General features: G+C 36.4%; 1 protein-coding gene across 1 annotated transcript in view; it reads left to right on the forward strand.

Annotated features, from left to right (window-relative positions):
* The window catches only part of SLC25A26 (solute carrier family 25 member 26), a 142,476-nt gene that overhangs the window by 11,289 nt on the left and 111,095 nt on the right, over positions 1-20,092 (forward strand). Inside the window, exons 2-3 of the mRNA XM_058562576.1 lie at positions 713-869; positions 4,767-4,873. Coding sequence (XP_058418559.1) covers positions 713-869; positions 4,767-4,873 — 264 coding nt within the window. The remainder of the gene's footprint in view (positions 1-712; positions 870-4,766; positions 4,874-20,092) is intronic.

The following is a 20,092-nucleotide window of genomic DNA, read 5'->3' on the forward strand; positions in this document are numbered from 1 at the left end:
GAATATGATAGGAATCCTTAGGTGTGTGATTCTTAAAATACAGATCTAGATTCACAAGGATCATTACCTGTTTCAAAATGTAAGTCTCCAAAAAAGTAGTCTTACCGTGAATTCACTACTCATCAGTTAAAAAGATAAAAATATGACATCTGGTCTGATATGGAATGATCACCAAGATAAATTAAGTGAAAAAAGTAAGGTGCAGCACAATGCATATTGTTTACACCTTTTATTTTTATAGAGAAAGGAAAATAGAATACATATTTGTATTTGCTTGTATATGCCTAAAGTAACTTTGGAAGGATTCAATAAGAAACCAATAAAAGTCGTTACCTGAGTTATTAGGAGCTGAGAAAGAGACTTTGAACTCTCTACCTTTCTGAGTTTGTTTGCTTGTTTACTCTTTGGACCATGTGAAAGTATTAAAAATGAATTTAAAATTGATATAAAATACATTAAAAAATTTGTTTTAAAAGGGAAAATTTATTAAAAAATTTACAACTTGAAAATATAGCACAATAATGGTTATTTTCCCAGGAAATTCTCTAGATTTAGGTAGAAAGTCTTTTGACTATCCCAAATAGTCTGTAGACTGATAGTACAAGAAATATGCTTTAATGACTACCTTCTTCTTGTCCCTGCCTGCAAATGGCAGAGAGCTTATCTTATTGTAACCTTATTTTCCTTTTCTCCTGTTTTTTCTTTTTTAAAGGCTGGTGGGTTAGCAGGTGTCTCTGTTGACTTGATATTATTTCCTCTGGATACCATTAAAACCAGGCTGCAAAGTCCCCAAGGATTTAAAAAGGCTGGTGGTTTTCGTGGAATATATGCTGGTGTTCCTTCTACTGCTGTTGGATCCTTTCCTAATGGTAAAAATTGTATTGATATTCTCAGTGCTATAAAGCCAAGATAATGGGATTTATTTTCAGAATGATATTGGTGTTACCCCATATAGAATTCCTTATGTGTTGTAGATTATCTTTTTGGATTTGTTTTCTATTTGTTAACCCATTGTTTTTGAATCAGCTAGTGCTGTAGATCCCATTCCACTGTATTTTTAATAGAAAAAATATGAACAATTTTTTAAAAATGGTTTTTGTTGTTAAAATTCCTGGTTAGAATCCTTACAGTGTTATTCTGACATTGATTGTGATGCCTTAGAGCAGTGGTTCTCAACCTTGCCTGCACGCTGGAATCTCTTGGGAAGCTTTAAAAAATACTGATGCCGGTGTCACCTCCCAGAAGTTTAATTGGTCTGGGCTTTGCCTGAGTATCAGGGGGTTTTAGTAGCTTCCTAGGTGATTCCAGTGTGAAGCTGGATTTAGTAACTACTGCCTTGGAGATTCTTCTGGAGCAGATGAACCTAAGAGGCGTTAAGCTTTTCTGTCTTAACTAAATTTCTCTTAGATGATGCAACCAATTCCCGCTAACCTCCTTCTGGGTACTCTCCTTCCAGTGTCTTGCTTTTGTTTTGAGTTTGAAGTCACATTATGTGATTTATGGCCTCCTTATTCTATAATCAATATAATCTGTTTTATTTAATCTGCTTGTTGGTATACTTTTTTCAGATACTTATCTCGTTTTAATTATTTACTGATGCTTTGAGTGGCACTCAAAAGCAAACTAAGCAAACAGAAAACCACGACCACCACCAACACACACACACACGCGCGCGCGCGCACACACACACACACAATTACAGAACCTCTGCTCTAGGAGATTCTTTTTTTTTTTTGTGAGGAAGATCAGCCCTGAGCTAACATCCGTGCTAATCCTCTTTTTTTTTTTTGCTGAGGAAGACCGGCTCTGAGCAAACATCTATTGCCAATCCTCCTCCTTTTTTTTCCCTCCCCAAAGGCCCAGTAGATAGTTGTATGTCATATTTGCACATCCTTCTAGTTGCTGTATGTAGGACGCGGCCTCAGCATGGCTGGAGAAGCGGTGCGTTGGTGTGCGCCCGGGATCCGAACCTGGGCCACCAGCAGCAGAGTGCGTGCACTTAACCGCTAAGCCATGGGGCCGGCCCTCTAGGAGATTCTTAAATTCTTGGGTTTGATTTCTTTTTTCTCAGGATAATTCATGAGAAATTCTTTCATGTTAACTTGATATTTAAATGTCCATCTATGTCCATCCATGAGCACACTATTCACGTCAAGATTTGTAGAGCAAAGAGAAAAAAGAGTGTTTTTGTCTTTTTGTTTCTCTCTCTCCTCTTCCCCCTCTCCCAGCAGTCCTTAGAACAGCAGACTGTTTTGAGGTTATCCTTGAATTTTTGTCTTAATGCTTTTAGTAATTGATTATAGCAAGTTATTATTGAGCACCCACTCCATGCCCAGTATAGCTCTGTAGGTGGCAGAGGGACCGTTGTTTCTAAATTTGACCACATTGCAATTACCTGATAACCTGAAGCAATTAAAAGCGTACTGATGGCTGTGTCCCACTTCCAGAGACTGTGATTTAATGGGAGTGAATTGTGGCATGGGTGCCGGATGTTTAAAAAAAAAATCCCCAGGTGGTTTTAATGGGCAGACAAATTTGGGAACCTCTGAACTAGGGAATTGCAAAGGAATATGTTACTAGGTCCCTCTCTTTTGGTCATCAGTTTTTAGGGTGTCTCCCTCATCGTTCTAAAGATCTTTTTCTCTTACTTATTGCACATAGGAATTATTGTTGGTAGATGTAGTATTAGCGATGGTCTGTAGGGTACATGGTGCTCACAGGACTGTTTTAGGTTCTTGCCAGCAGGTGTTGACATACGGAATGTGGTTTCAGGCTTTTGTGTGTGTGAGAAAGTGGTGTTCTTGCCATGCTTTTCTTTTTTGCCATCCCCGGAACATCAGTGAATGGCAGATGCTGGATAAATAGTCAAAGTGCCAGGGTTTCAGAAATGGCCTTTTCGTTTTTCTACAAATTTTTTTTTTTTTTGAGGGAGAGCAGTCCTGAGCTAACATCCGTGCTAATCCTCCTCTTTTTGCTGAGGAAGACTGGCCCTGAGCTAACATCTATTGCCAATCCTCCTCCTTTTTTTTTTTTTTTTCCTTCCCCAAAGCCCCAGTAGGTAGTTGTATGCCATAGTTGCACATCCTTCTAGTTGCTGTATGTGAGACGCGGCCTCAGCATGGCCGGAGAAGCGATGTGTCGGTGCGTGCCTGGGATCCGAACCCGGGCCGCCAGTAGCGGAGCACGCGCACTTAACCACTAAGCCACCGGGCTGGCCCCTCTACAAATTTTTGATGAATTGAAATTTTCTGTTTTTTGGTGAATTGAAATTTTCTGTGTGGCACCTTATTTTTCTTTTGCTACCCGTTAAGGTTCTAGTCTAAGTACAGTACACCAGTGTAACCTTCAGTGGCTGAGACTTTTTTGAGAACATATTCTGCAGTGGTGAGGAGTTGGGGATGGAGGGGACCGAAGGTCAAAAGAGGAGACAAAAAGACTAGTATTCAGGATCTATTTAGAAGGGAATATAGAAAAACCATAGTTTTTGTTTGTTTTAAAGAGCTGAAAGAGACTGTAGGTATCCAAGTGCCCCACCTCACTTCTTTGTTGTCACTTGCCCAGAGCCTCACTTGGAATCTTATTGTGTCATCATTTCCAGTTAGCAGAGGCTTTCTTGGATGTCACCCAGGAGAGTGTTGGGACTTAACATTTTTAAAAGGCTTTGTCTATCACAAAAGTAGCCATCAAATCTGACCTAGTTGAGGTGGTTAACCGTGAAAACCTAGAAACTTTTAGCAATGTCTTCCTTCTCCCAGGAGGTAGGGGTGGGAGGGTGGAATGTGTAGCAGGCAGAACTTACAGCTGAATGCAGTTGGAGGTGTAGTGTACATTTAGTGAGTGGGCCAAAGTAGGAAAAGCCTAATTAAGAACCACAAGAGGGAATAGGGACCTATGTTAACTGTAAAATGGCTTACTTTGGTCATTACTCATCCAGGGACAATGTGCCTCCTCATTTGGCCTGGTGTTTGTTAGCCACTGAGGAGGGTTTACAAGCTTGTTCACTGTAACTGTGGAGAACTGATTTTCGCTATCAAGCTCTTTCCTGAGTGTTTTAGACTTTACTGTGACATGTTCAAATGTCCTTCAAAAGATGAATTTGCCATTTGTCTGTCTTTCATGCCTTATCTTTTATGTAAGTGATAAACGTCTTTTGATTAACAATACATGGCAAGTCTTAAAGTCCTCTTGTGCAGCAAGGTTAGTTCATGGTCATAGGAGTAGCTTTTTAAAGATTTTGACTTCCAGTCTTAAAAAGTTGGTTGTTTCTTTGATGGAAAGGTAAGTTGATGTAGTAAAAAGTAGCCATGGTTATTTTGAGTAATCAGCAATAAAACATTATGGAATAGACGTTTTATTTAGTTAAGGTGTATAGTTGCAATTTTATGCTGTCTGTAGATCAGTGTAGCTGATTGTTTTATGACTGTGTAAAGATATTTTGGATCACAGAAATTCATATCCTTTTCTAGAAAGCTTACTAAAAAGTGTTAAGTGACTTGTCAGTACAAAATGGTAAATGCTAGGTTAGCTGGTAGGGTTGGGCTCCGTCAGAGCAGAGATCATGTTTTCTGCATTTTTGTAAGTTTGGGCATATAACATGGGCTCAGTAAATTCTGCAAGAGCGAGGGGAGTAAAGAATACGTGTTTATCTATTATCTTTATCTGTTATCTTATGGTTTTATAGAGTCGTTTTTTTTGTGAAACATATTTCTTAACAATTTGAATATATATTTAAACTTTGTGAAAGACTGACTTGTTTTAAATTTCAGCTGCTGCCTTTTTTATCACCTATGAATATGTGAAATGGTTTTTATACACTGATTCATCTTATTTGATGCCTGTGAAGCATATGTTGGCTGCCTCTGCTGGAGAAATGGTAAGTAACAAGTTATGTATATAAAATACTTCAGAAATGCAAATAATGCGTGTATCTTTGGTACAGATATTACTTTATTTCATTTTTAAAAGAATTCTTTTTTAAATTATGAAAGTCATAAATCACAATAAATGTAAATGGATTAAACATAATAGTTGAAAGCTAGGGTCTAGATAGTATGAAAGAAAAATCCAGATATGTGCTATTTACAAAAGATATTCCTAAAACATAATTATACAGACAGAATAAAATTAAAGAGATGGAAGAAAATATCCATGTAAATTGTGATGGCTTTATGTTGTGTCAACATAATTGAGCTGGAACTCCAATTCCTAGAACTCCCTTTCCAGGATGGTTCCAGGTTAGGCTGGCTAGAAGAGAAATTTGCACAAGATTTGTAAGCCGAAAGTGAAGCAGCAGTTTATGCTTAGAAGGTTGGTGTAGGATCAGGCACTGTTGCAATTCATACTCCTCATCACTGATCTCTTGGCTTCAGGCAGCAGCCAGGTCTATAGCTTCTCTAGCTCCCACTGGATCTTCTTTTTCAGCTTCTCTAAATTTTGAGTTAGGTGTGTGGGCTCTGTGGTGAAGGGTGTCAGTTTATACTGCAGGTCACCCATGTCATTGAGATTGGTGAGAGATAGATGTGAGTTCTAGTTTGTCCTTACTCTTCACCATTTTACATCCATCTTTCCTTCCCATCTGCCCGCCCTCTGATTTCTGTCTCAACACTAGAGGGAGAAGCAACAGTTCTATGTAAACTACTTAAGCAGTTCCCTCAATTACTGTTCACATCCCTATAATAACTCCTTATTCTTATTATTCTTAGTGGTTCTACTTCTCTGGTCAACCCTAACTGATACAGAAATACTAACTGAAAGAGAGCTGATAGAGTAATGTTACTATCAAACAAAAAAGATTTAAAGCAAAAAACAAAGAGACCATTGTATAATATAAGTAACAGTTCTCCTGGTAGATGTAATAAATCTGAACCTGGACTAAGTAACATAGTCTCAAAATGTAAAGCAAAAAATTGCCAGAATTATAAGGAGAAATGAATTAAACTATAATCTTCATTGGAGATATTCACATCTATCTGTAAGTCTTAAGACAGGCATGCATAAACTTGTTAAGACCATAGAAGATTTGAACAATGCAGTGGCAACATTGGTCTAATAGATATGCACAGAGTTCCGCACCTAACTGTTAAAGATTATTCCTTTTTTTAAGCATACTTCGAAATGCTTATGTGCCAAAAGTCTACAAAGCAACTTTCAACAAATAGTGTAGAGACAATGTCAAATAGATCATTTGATGTCTGATTATAATGAGGTAAAATTGGAAAACAATGACAAAAAGATAGGCAGTCCATCCCTACCATATGTTTAAAAGATTCTCTCTCTCTTGTGAATAATTCATGAGCCAGAAATGAAATCATAACGGAAGTGATACAATTTTTGTAATTCAAAAATAATACAGGGATTTTTTTCCCCTAAACTAACACAGAGAAGAGTATAATACCAATAAAAGTTTCCCCTACTCTCCTCACCCACTTACCTTTTTCCCACTCCCTCCTACCTAATGCTAAGGGACAACCTCTATTAAAATTATTTTTGTGTATCCATCCAGAAATTGTCTATTCTTTACTATTGTTATTTTCAAGTCACATAGTCTGATACGTATGCAGTCTTAGTACGACCAGAACCTTGTTATGGACAGGGTACATTAACAGGAATGGACAACAAAGGAAGAGAGGGCTCTCAGTTTATAAGCCTTTTATCATTTTATCAAGTAATGTATACTTTTTTCTGTTTAGAAAAATAGTGGTATATATTTATGTTAGGAAATTTGAAAGGTGAATCAGCCTTTAAGAGATTTGCATAAAAAACAATTGTGATATATTGTGGTTTTGTTTTCTGTGCATTATTTTCCTTTAGAAAATTTAGATGAGAATCTGCAAACTGTTTTGTAATCTAATTTTCTTCACTTGAGAATATAGTGAATGGGGGTGATGAAAGGAGAGAGATCCTGACAGAAAAGTAAGAGTGAAAGCGACTTTAATAAGACAAGTAAAAAAAAAATTAACAGCATTATTGAGAAGTAATTCATATACTATAAAATTTACCTGTTTAAAGTGTACAACTCAGTGGTTTTTAGTATATTCACAGAGTTGTGCAACCAGCACCATAGTCAATTTTAGAACATTGTCATCACCTCAGAAAGAAAACCTCGTACCCATTAGCAGTCTCTCCCCACTTTCCCCAACCTTCCCACCCTAGGCAACCACTAGTCTACTTTTTGTCTCTCTAGATTTGCCTATTCTGGACATTTCATATAAATGAAATCCTACAATATATGTAGATGTTTGTGACTGGCTTCTTTTACTTAGCATAATATTTTCAAGGTTTCGTCCATGTTGTACCATGGGTCAGAACTTCATTCCTTTTAATTGTCAAAAAGTATTCTCTTTGTCCACTTATCACTTGATGGACATTTGGTTTGTTTTCACTTTTCGGCTGTTATGCATAAGGCTGCTGTGAACATTTGTGTACAAATTTTTGTGTTGATGTATGTTTTCAGTTCTCATGGAAGTAAACCTAGAAGTGGAATTATTGGTCATATGATCACTTTATGATTGAGCCTTTGAGGAACTGGCCAGACTGTTTCCCAAAGTGGCTGCACCATTTTACATTCCTACCATCAATGTATAAGGGTTCCAATTTCTGCATATCCTTGCCATCTCTTGGTATTATCTATCTTTTTAATTATAGCCAACAAATAGATGTTCAGTGGCATCTTATTGTGATTTTGATTTTTGTTTCCCTGATAACTAGTGATTTTGAGCATCTTTTCTTATGCTTATCAGTTATTTGCATATCTTTGGAGAAATGTCTATTCAGATCCTTTGCTCATTCTTTAATTGGGTTGTCCTTTTGTTATTGAATTGTAGGAGTTCTTTATATATTCTACATACAAGTCCCTTACTGGATGTATGATTTGCAAAATTTTTCCCCATTCATGCATTATCTTTTCACTTTCTCAATGGTTTCCTTTGAAGCATAAGTTTTTAGTTTTGGTGATGTCCAGTTTATCTGTTTTGTTTTACATTGCTTGTGCTTTGGTGTCATATCTAAGAACCTATTGCCTAATCTGAGATCATGAAGATTTATACCTATGTTTTCTTCTAAGAATTTTATAGTTTTAACTCTTAAATTTAGGTCTTTGATCCACTTTGAGTTAACTTTTGTATCTGGTTTGAGGTAGTGGTCTAAATTTATTCTTTACATGTGAATATCCAGTTGACCCAGCACCATTTGTTGAAAAAATTATTTTTTATCCATTGAATGGCCTTGGCACCCTTGTCAAAAACTAATTGACCATAAACATGAAGATTTATTTGTGGACTCTCAATTCTCTTCATTGATCTATATGTCTATCCTTATGCCAGTACCACACAGTCTTGATTACTACAGCTTTGTAGTACATTTTGAAATCAGAAGTACTAGTCTTCCAACTTTATTCTTCTCTGTCGAGATTGTTTTGCTTATTCTGGGTCACTTGCATTTGCATGTGAGTTTCAGAATTAGCTTGTCAATTTCTGGAAGAAACACAACTGAGATTTTGATAGGGATTGCATTGAATCTGCAAGTTAATTTGGAGAGTATTGCCATCTTAACAATATTAAATTTTCCAATTCATAAACATGGGCTAGCTTTCCATTTATTTAGGTCTTCTTTAATTTCATTCAAGAATGTTTTGTAGTTTGAGTATAAGTTTTGCACTTATTTTGTTAAATTTATTCCTAAGTAATTTATTCTTTTTGATGTTATTGTAAATGGAAATTTTTTTCTTAATTTCATTTTCAGTTCCTTGCTACTGTATAGAAATAAATTGATTTTTGTATATTAATCTTGTATCCTGCAACCTTGCCAAACTCATTAATTAATTAGTTCTAAAGTTGTTTAGTGGATTTCTTAGGATTTTCTAAATACAAGATCATATCATCTGCAAATAGAGATAGTATTACTTCTTTCTTTCCAATCTATATGTCTTTTCTTTTCTTGCCTAATTGCCCTGGCTAGAAGCTCTAGTATAATGTTGAATAGGAGTCAGGAGAGTAGACATCCTTATCTTGTTTCTGATCTTAGGAAGAAAGTATTCAGTGTGTCACTATTAAGTATGAAGCTAGCTGTGAGGTTTTCATAGATGTCCCTTTTCAAGTTGAAGAAGTTGCCTTCTATTCCTAGTTTGTTGAATGCATTTTTTTTTTTATGATAAAGGTTTGAATTTTGTCAGTGCTTTTTGTTTATCTATTGAGATAATCACATGGCTTTTGTTCTTTATTGATACAGTGTATTACATTAATTGATTTTCAAATGTTAAACCTTTCATTCGTGGGCTAAATCTCACTTGATCGTGGTATATAATACTATTTTGTTGAGGACTTTTGCTTCTTTATTCATAAGAGATACTGGTCTGCAGTTCACTTTTTTTGTGTCTTTTGCTGGTTTTGGTATCAAGGTAAAAGTGGCCTTGTAGAATCAGTTGGGAAGTGTTAAGATAATTTCTTTAAAAATTATTTTAAAGAAATGTAGTCAAATTAATTATTTCATTTTTGTTGATGAAAACATATCAGATTATAATATATCTGGAAAATCCAGGAGAAAGAGAATTATGGAGGAAATAGTCTCAGGTATAAATAAAAGCAAGTGTCTCTGTCTATCCTGTTCTTGTGATAATTTGAGTTGTTGAGGTTATAATGTTTGATTTGGAAAAAAGATGACCTCTGGTTTTCTTTGGTAATTTTGCATTTTATTTATTTATTTATTAATATATCTGGGATATATAAGTGCTTTTCCATTACTGTAAAATGAATTTCTTGATCTAAGAAATCTGTTATATGGTTCCTTAAAGAGAACGTTGAAAGAAATTAGCCTGAGAGACATTAAATTCACTGAAGTATTTTTTATAAAACTTCCTTTGACATTGTTTTAAAAATGATTTTGCAGAACCCAAGGTAACTCTGGATTTTAAAAAAAAATTGCCTTCATAATTTATGAGTTTATAAAAGTGATGGGCTAACAATATATTAATTTTTGAGTAGCGAAGAACATAAAGTAGTACTTCCTTTTATGAACCATAGAACCCCTTAGGAATATAGTGAAACCTATGGCTGTCTCTCCAGTAAAGTGAACATACAGGTATTTTGCATACAATTTCTGGGGATTTTTATTCTTTCCACCCATGGATTTTCATTCCCCTCCACTCTTACCCGAAGTAAGAACTCCAGTGCTTGAATTCTACGTGAAAATTAGCTTAAACTGCAATTTAAAAGCAATTTATACTTAATTAAAAAAAAATCTTTTAACCTATTATCCTAGGTTTAGATTGTTTTTTGTGATTATGTTCTGACATTAGAACATCATTACATGTACATGTTATTATTGAGTATTTTTGAGTATTATATTTGAGTATATAATATATTGAGTATTATATATTATTTTTGAGTGTATGTACTAAAGAATAACAAATCACGTGTGAGAGTTTCAAGTGTCTCACAGGTTGTGAAAATTCTCCCCTTCTGACAGTTCTTGCCTCTCTTTATTTTAGAATTGCATGTTGCTTTGATTAAATTTAAATATATTCTCATAATTCATTATTTGGTTTACATTTTCTAGTATGTTGCTGAGAGCAAGCGGCAAAAAGAACTTGGTCACTTATTTCATTTCACGTAGGGCCGTCTTGCTAGAAAGCTAGTTTGCCATGTGAAGGACAAGCTTTATTCAATTTATGAACTTTCTGTAGCTTAGACTTACCAAGAATATATAAAGTGATATAATTAAGTATGGCAAATGATAGCTGTTAGATGTGTTAATGATATATCTTTTTATTTGTAGAAAATCCTGCATGTTCTAATACTTTAATATCTGTAACTGACCTTTTAAAAATATTGGAGCCTTTTAAATTTTTTTTTGGTGAGGAAGATTTGCCCTGAGCTAACGTGTGCTAGCCTTCCTCTGTTTTGTATGTGGGTTGCCGCCACAGCCTGGCTGACGAGTGGTGTAGGTCCACGTCCAGGATCCGAACCTTTAAACCCCGGGCTGCCAAAGCAGAGTGTGCTGAACTTAATCGCTATGCCATGGGGTCAGCCCTGTTGGAGCCCTTTTAATGTAATATTCTGTGTGTGAGCTATTGGGCATATGAGGTGGTGTAGGTAGACTTTTAGTTAGGAAACAAGTATCTATGAGACTGGAAATATACATTTCTAGGATGTTCTTATCTTTATTGTGTCTCTTAGGATTGCCATGGTCCCTTAGGCTGTAAGGCATAATGTCAGATGCCTGTTTATAGTTTCTGTGATGCCTGGAGAACTTTAAGAGCACTGATCAGCAGCCAGTACATAGATTGGCTTCGCAGGGGAAACATCTCTTGATGTTGACTTTTAATTGATTTTAAATTCAGTTACAGTTTAATAAGCTCAAAAAATGGTCACATTTATGAAGTTTGTGAAAATGTTGGTTCTGATGCGTCATTTATCTTTGAATTTTCTTAAAAAGCTTCCCAAAGCCATTCAGTATCAGTTTTCTCAATAAATGCTTGAGAAATATACATACCACCTCCTAATTCAGTAACTTGTTTCAGTTTCATAGAGCATAAACTTTTGGTTTCAGATTCATACAGTGAGGTCGCTAAAGGTAAGAGAAAGAAAGGGGTGAATTTAGGAGAAACAAATTTTCATAGGTAAAATAAAAAGGAATAGAAAATAAAAACATTTATAGCTGTCAATGGTCAGAAAGGTATAGAGACCTAGAGAAAATAAGAAATAGTTTAGTGCAGTGATTGTTCTATATTTGCTTTGATAAAAGATTATGTTGCAAACAGATTCCTTAGAAACAATACCATATTTTGTTCCTATTGCATGTGTCCACAATTACTTTGTTGTAGCAACTATAAGTGTATGAAAGAAACCTGGAAACAAAAGAATACTGCCATTATAACCATTCCCTGTAGCAGCAGCTTGATTAAAACTTAATGATGAATCAATAAAACTATAATTACAACCTTCTACCTTACGTTTGTAATTTGGAATACAGTAAAATCGATCAAATAAGATTTAATATGTAACAACAGTAAGATGAGTCCCATTTGTGCCATTTTTATTAGGGAGTTTGCTGTACCAAATCTCTAAATCCCTACCTCAATTATTTTACAGCTCGGTTTTCATCAGACACAGAAAAAGCCCTGTGAGAAGTAGACTCTGTAATTAGATCAGAAGGTTTGGGGCAGGTTTACTTTAATACGACAGATGCTAGTAGTGATTTCTTTTGTTTAGGATTTAAGATTAGACTTTTCCTGGGTCTTACCTTACTTTTGGCCTTAGTTCATGTTGTTTTCAGAAATGAAAGAACATTGAAATTTCTTTGCAGCCAGAAGCAGCCACTGTGAATTTAACGTGTGCATGGGTGACGTGTGGATGTCCTTACACACATAGATGCTGATAGGTTATCCTTCTGCGTCCCATTCTAACTTGAGATTGAGAAAGTTAGGAAATAAGTTGTATCATGTTTTGTAAATGCTTTTCTGACAGCGTCTGACAGTACTTGTGCACACAGCATTGTGGCCCAGGGAGCACCTACTGGAGAATCAATTGCCTCAGCAGCTGGTTACAAATGAAGATTTTTGGAGATGGCACCGGGGACCCTGCATTTTAAATAAGATTCCTAGATGGCTGTGGTGCTCAGTGATATTTAAGCACCACTGATTTAGGATTATCAAAAATTTTAATTGATACCCCAGTAGTAAATATTTTTACTGAATTGACTTGGCAGTCCCATACATAAGAATATTTTAGTAGGTGCAAAACATAAGGAGTGCTTGCTACACGCTGATTAAAAGTGTGGCTGCTTTTGTCTTCCTCAGAATTACCTACTTTTAGACCTACTGAAAATCCTAGTTTAATAAACTGTTTAGTTTGGAGGGTGGCAGCATACTCAGACATATAGATTTGGATTTTGAATTTAGAGTGAGCGTTGCAGTCATCTCTGACGTTTTCTTTAAGGCCGATGTGGTTGAAGAGCCTTGAAAGTGAAGGCAACTTATGCTATGGTTCAGCTACTCCAGCAACTGCCAACGTCAGTGGGTCTACTTGGCACTGCAGTCCCCTCGGGGGTTTGGTAATTATCAGCATACGGGTTAAGCACATTAGTTTTATTCAGCTTCCCCACTGCATTGGCTACTTGGAGGGTTAGATGCGTTGATGCTGTCAGGGGTGTTTATAGGCTACAAAGCACGGTGCACATGTTACTTATCATTGTGTTTTCCCTAGTGGGGATTTAAGTTATTTTTGATTATGCTGTTACTATCATGTTTTAAAATGTATTTATAATGGTTTTCATGATGTTTACTGGCCTTTTCTAAGAAGAACCACTGAGCAAGATAATAGAAGGAAAGTTGACAACTTTTGAAATGTGTTTTATCTCTTGAAGTAATCATGATAGGTTTTGAAATATCCGTAAATGAATCCAGATTAACTCTTGTTTGCATTTGTGGTAGGATTTCACCAAACTCCTATGCAGTTGTATAGTTGAGTCCTGGAAGACAGCTTGAGTAGACAATGAGATGGCTGCCCCAGAAGTGCAGTATAGTTACTAAGTCAGAAGGAGGCTCACAGTAATGCTGCAGGTGAAAATGGCTTGTCTATATAGAGATGAATGGAGGTGGAAGTGTCCAGATATTGCTAGGAAATCTGTTGTACAATTAGAAGCTGAAACCAAACTGTCGGATACCTAACAACATGCAGACAAGCGCTTTTCTTTTTGATGCGTGTAAGCGCATGCCTATGCCAAGGGGGCCTTCTGCCTTGTTCTCCTATCTGCTTATTTTTCAGTGTGCCTGGGAACCTTTTTTCACTTCAGGACGTTAAGTACCTAAGGCAGAGAGACTTTTTAATTCCTTCTTAGGAAGCCTAAACTATAAGAATTACATGAAAAATTATCTCCAGTGTATAAAAAATAACCTGCTTTCCATTGCCATCCTTTAGACCCTTTCCTTTTTCTATCCTTTCCTTGCTGGGACCTCTTTGGTTCTTGTTATATGGGCTGCGTTTGTTCAGCTCCTCTTAGTTTCGTCTGCCGCTTTGGTTGTCGTTAACTGGCAGTGTGGATTTAGATCTTAAGTCTTTAATATGTTCTAGGCATTGAGCATAAAATGACAAGTTAAGATACTGCCTTGAAGAGACTTGCAGTCTAGAGGTGGAGATGGACATGTGAGTGTGTAAGTGCGTTCAAGTATTACAGGTATTTTAAGGAAAGTAAGTACAAGGTACAATGAGAGCCTGAAGGGAAGGAGTGGTCAGTATTGTCTGGATTGGAGCCGGTGGTTGGGTGTTGATTCAGGAAAGGCCTAATGGAATAACTAATCCTTGAGTTGCATTTTAGAATATGATTGTTAGGTGGGTGGGTGCAAGGAGGGCTGCGGAACTTATGAAGAGCCCTTGTTAGACACTTTCGAGTTCCAAATGGAGCCCAAGTGTGACTGGGTCATCATGAAATGAAGCCGGGCTGGAGGGTGCTCGAGGGCCATGCCTGCTGTGGTGAGGAGTTTGGCTGTTATCCTTTGAAGGGCTGAGCAGAAGAGCACCTTTGGTTGGTGTTTTAAGAACATCCTCTGGCAGTTGTGTGGAGGTAGATGTGGTGTGTGAATGGAGGGGATGAGACTGTTAGAGAAATCTCGAGGAGAGAGAGATGATTAGAGCCTCAATTAAGGCAGGGGCAGGGCGATGCAGAGGGAGAAGGTGAGTTCAAGAGAATCGGTGTAAAGATGGTAGTTCTTTTAAAAGCCCTTCCAGGAACATTCCTTCAGTGCATGTTTCATCGTAGATGCCTTTGTTAGTATGTTGTGTCTTTGTCTGTTGCGCACGTGTGTAAATTCTCCAACAGAGTCCACTGAGCTGAGTTCAGTAAGCACACCCTAGCTGTCCTGGCCATCTGATCCTGAGCTAATGTGCAGAAAGGGCAAGAGGAGGGAAAGAGAGGGTCAGGGCTTGGCATGACCCACGTGTGGTGATGATCCTGCTTGTAGTTCTTCATTTAAAGTACAAACATGAACGTGCTCAGAGATTTTCCGGGGAGGCTCTTGTAAAGGAACAGCTTTCTCCATTGTCCCTTCACCTTTTTTTTTTTTTTTTTTGTGATGAAGATTAGCCCTGAGCTAACATCTGATGCCAATCCTCCTCTTTTTGCTGAGGAAGATTAGCCCTGGGCTAACATCCGTGCCCATCTTCCTCTACTTTATATGGGACGCTGTCACAGCATGGCTTGACAAGCGGTGCGTCGGTGCGCACCTGGGATCCGAGCCTGTGAACCCCGGGCTGCCACAGCGGATTGTGCGCACTTAACCACTATGCCACCAGGCCGGCCCCACTCCACTTTCTTGATGACTTCCTGCTGGAACACATTTCAGATTGTTTTCTGTTTTGTGAACTTTTTTTTCTTTCCCTAATGTGGTATACAGCATTTGTTCAGATGGTATTGATTCATGATCTAGGGCAGTGTATTTCATTGATTATCTAATTTAGTTAGTGGGCAATAGGGAAGGAAGGCTCTGTGTTGGCTTTTTACTTAAGAACAGTATCAGTTTATGGAACACAATGAAGTTCAGCTTTTTAGAAACAATGAATACGATTTTCATATAGGATGATGAAGTTGAAGAAACCATTTCAAGCCATAAGAGTGTTATTTGGTCAGTTATTGCCACTACATTGTAAATGGAAAAACTGAATACATCTCTCCAAGGACCAAACTACTGAAGTTAAGATTAGCCACTTATGTGCGAGTCTGCACTTTGTCAGTGACAAACCTTTATGTTTTAAGATATTACTTTGTTAAGATTAGAGTTCTTGATAGTGTAATGAGTTAAATACCGCTGTCACAAATTTGCTTTGATTTGTAGTTTTATACTTTTAGATATTTGAGTGCCTGTTATATAGCTAGCACTGTGATTGGTGCTAAGAAACAGAATAAGAACTTTTGATCTCTGTCTTTGAGCATATAAATAAATTGGAAACGTTTATTAAATAACTGGAGAATATTTTGAGGACCTCTGTAAAGAAGCAGCTTATGGATTATGAGCTGTCAAGTTACACAGATCAGGGTTGGAATTGTGACTTTTCTGTGTATTTGCTCTGTCTGTAGGCCATTTATTTAACCTTACTGAGCTGCTGTTTTCCTTATCTTGAAAAATAGGGTTAATGCTACCCTACTCACAGTCCTTGTAAGGATTAAGTGCTTCAATACTTATAAAGTGCTCAGCCTAGCAGCTGATATATAAAGTGTCCAATAGATGTTGGTTCTAGTACCATGTCACAAAAATTGCTGTATGTAGCACATTTTTAGAATTTTATAGTTTTGGGAATCAGTTCAGAAGATGAAGAAATTCAAAGAAGTTTAGTGACTCACTCAAAGTTTCCCAGCTGCTATGGACAATAAAACACCATTGCAGAATGAATAGTTAGACAAACATTTCTCTGTGTACTTCGAGGAGCACCTTTGTCTTCTACTTTTTATGTAATATTTAAAAAATGGCAGAACTGATGCAGAACTGGAGATAAGAAGTGTTCTTCTTGGGTAGTAATTAAGAACTCAGATCACTCTTGGTTTCTTAAAATAAGAAAAGGTCAGAATTCTAAAATTTTCTGTTGGTTACAATGGTAGGCAAAATAATGGTCCCCAAAGCTGTCCTAGTCCCCGAAACCTGTGAATATGTTACCTAATGCGACAAAAGAGACTTTGCAGATATGATTAAGTTAAGGATTTTGAGATGGGAAGATTTTCTTGCATTATCCATCTGAGCCCAGTGTAATCACAAGGGTCCTTAGAAGAGGGAAGCAGGAGTGTCGGAGATTTTGAGATGCTATGCTGCTGGCTTGAAGATGGAAGAAGGGGCCAAAACCAAGGAATGCAGGTGGCTTCTAGAAACAAGGGAATAGATGCTCCCTTAGAGCCTTCAGAAGAAATGCTGCCTGGCTGACATCTTCGTTTTAGGTCAGTAAGACCCATTTTGGACTTCTGACCTCCAGATGTATAAGAGAATAAATTTGTGTTGTTTTAAACCACTAAGTATGTGGTAATTTGTTATAGCAGCCATAGGAAACGGATACAGTTACCATTACAGTCTCCTCCATTTTCAGATGTTATATTGGTAGAAATCTATAAACCTGTCCATGAGGCTTTTGTCACCAAATGTGAAATCATGGCTCATTTCTGTTTTGGAAAGGTATAAAAATGAAAAATCCATTTGAGGCTTACCTCTTGGGTTGTGTAGAATTCTGGGAACAGCTTTTAGATACAGGACCTAAAAGGTGATATAATTATTTTTGTTGAGAAGACTATTAACTTTCTGTCTAGAGTCTGGATTATCAAGGATATTAGTTTTGTCAAGCAAGAGAAGACTAATACCTACAAAAACTTAAAGATTTTCTTCTTATGCCTGTTGGCTATTTGTAGACATGGAAATAGTCTTATAAGGAAGAAAGGTGTGATGAACTTTTGCCCCAATATCAGTGAATAAAATATAAACCCTAAGGAGGGTACGTTAGGATTTCTAAATTGCTGTTTGGATTATTTTATCAACAGCTGTGATTCCATTTGTAACCAGAAGATGGCAGAATTGACACACAGATGAACTGTTCAGTTATAGGGGTTTGATTTTAAATGGTAGTGTAGAAAGATATGTTAGGTTTTCTTAATTTGGAAACCTTTCTAGAAAGAATTTTGGAAATTACACAGGGAATGTGGAGTGAAATACAAGTAACTAAACTGTGCATTTAAAAAATCTTCAGAGTGCCATGAGGTCTCTCTCTCTTTTACTAATTTGCCACATTGAGTTTACTCTGCAAAGTCTAAAGCAACTTTTGCTTTGAATGTGATTAAACTTTTATTGGCTTTATTCAACTCATTTACGTTTCCATTGAACTTATTATAGATTTGCCTGTTTAAACATCAAGCAGCAGCTAATAATTAAACCTTGAACCTTTAAGTTCGTTAGATGCGTGTAAGTATGATTTACTGTTGATGAAAAATAGTTCTGAAGATGATAATGAAAAGGTTTGGGTTTCACCCTTGCTTCTTAAGCCAATTAGCTCTCTGACCTTCAGTAACTTCTACCATCTCAGACTGATTTGTATATAAAATACTGACATAATTAGCTTCTAATATCAGAGGAATATTTACAGGTTGTTGATTAAGTTTCTTAGAGAAAAGTCTTAAATCAGGTAATTTTTGGTGAACCATGTTGAAATAGTTGGGTAAAAGATACAGTGTTAATGCAAGTTGCTATTGGTGATGCCCAGTGACTTTGAAGAGCATTTCAAGAGTGAAAAGATGGAAGTGAGACAGATGACGTGTGGAGGTATGGAGCTTGGCTGTGGCAACCAAAGAACCGGAGATGCTAAAATGCAGCATCTCTCTTTCTCTCTCTTTCCCTCTTTCTTTCTGCCTTCACTCATTTTACTGAATGTGAGGCCAAAGTTCACTGTAATTTTTTCCCTTTTACACACCTAGTCTTATGACTTGTAGTTTAGCATCTTGGTGTTTAATAAATACTAAAAGGAGACTTTCAGCTCTCCATTGCAAAAATAAGTAAAAAACATAACAGAAAAGTTTTTATTTATGTCAAAGAAAGAAAAATCTTGGTAGTAGCTTCATTATTATAATCCATTTTTAAAGTTCATCAGATTTTTGGTATGTTTAATTCTAATGAGGCCAGTATTGCATTTTAGTGTTGATAAAAGATGGGGACATGTATTTTCTTTATGGAAAACCTTAGTTGTCTTGTCTTTTGATAGAACTTTAACTTATAAAACATTGTTGGGTTTAATGAAAATGCCACCATTCCTGTGTCCTGGATTCATACTGAGCCCCAGATTTATGAGGAAAGAATACTCTAAAGAATGGATTTACCAAGAGACCCACAGATGACATTACCTTTATTTCCTTTCATAGAATCACAATACTGTAATGTGTTTTTGTTCTTGTGCAGTGAAATACTCTGTTGTAGCTCAAATTCAAATCTAAGAAAGATCAGAGTTAATAGAAAACCAAATGGAAGGCAGCGGAGTTACTGGAGGAAACAGACAGAGGCATTGCTTTGTGGCCTCTCTCTCATGCCAGAATTGCCACACCACGGAAGTCAGGAAGCCGTGCTGGGTGCTTTGTACTCCTTCTGTTAGTTAGATTGTTTTTCATCTGAGAACCTTTTCAAAGTTATTCTTCTGCTTCTATATTTTTGAGAAATAAAAACATAATGTAAGAACATGGAAGGTTATGAAGCATGAAGTTCCATAAATATTTATGCCAAGTCACAAAAGTAGACAATTCCTATTTTCTTGACATATTGGGGTCATATTTCACTCTTGACCTCTTGAATTGAAAAATACAAGGAGTTAGTATACCCTTTTCTTTCTTTTCTCTTTCCTTTTTTATTTATTTGTTTTCATTCCTTTAATGAGTTTTAGAATCTAGGAGTTGTCCTGTTAGGTTCATGCAAGTTTCAGTGGACTTTATTTTCTATCCTGGTTTATAAGTATGGGTTTAAAAGTTTACACTTATGAAAAATAACATAATTTATAGCCACTTTTAGGCCTTAGTGGTAAGCTGTTTAATCTGTTTGTGCGTGTATTATTGTTACTAAATTAAAAATAAATTGTTTTTTGTTAAGCTTACTAAGTAAGATTGTATCTAAAAGCATATTTTAAATTAGCCCTTTCATTTTATTTTCTCCCTCACTTAAAATCTTGGGTCCGTAACAAATATTTTTGCCCTTTTAAATTATGTTAAAGAAGCTTACAAAGTAATGTCCATGTTCCTTGTAGAGAATTTAGAAAATGCAGGCAGAGAAGGAGGAGAAACATCACCTGTAATCCCTGTCTATTTGTCCAGTCTTTATCTAACTGTACGTATGGGCAGTCTATTCAGTACAAAGAAAAAATATATGTGTTTAAAAAATTTTGGATAAGTTATTTCTGTGGAAATGATTGATTTTTGTCATTTCCTCTTGGGTAGTTTCATTTGCTTTCTACATAAAACAATACAAAAAAAATATAGTAGATACAATTTTGCTTGTCAGGTATACCTCAGTAAAGCTCAGGAGAAAATACAGGAGAGAGATCTTTCCCCCCAGTTGATTAGTAAGGTTGATGCATATTTTCTTCTTGCCTTCAAG

The sequence above is a fragment of the Diceros bicornis genome, chromosome 2 (assembly GCF_020826845.1).
Source record: "Diceros bicornis minor isolate mBicDic1 chromosome 2, mDicBic1.mat.cur, whole genome shotgun sequence".
NCBI classification, from domain to species: Eukaryota; Metazoa; Chordata; class Mammalia; order Perissodactyla; family Rhinocerotidae; genus Diceros; species Diceros bicornis.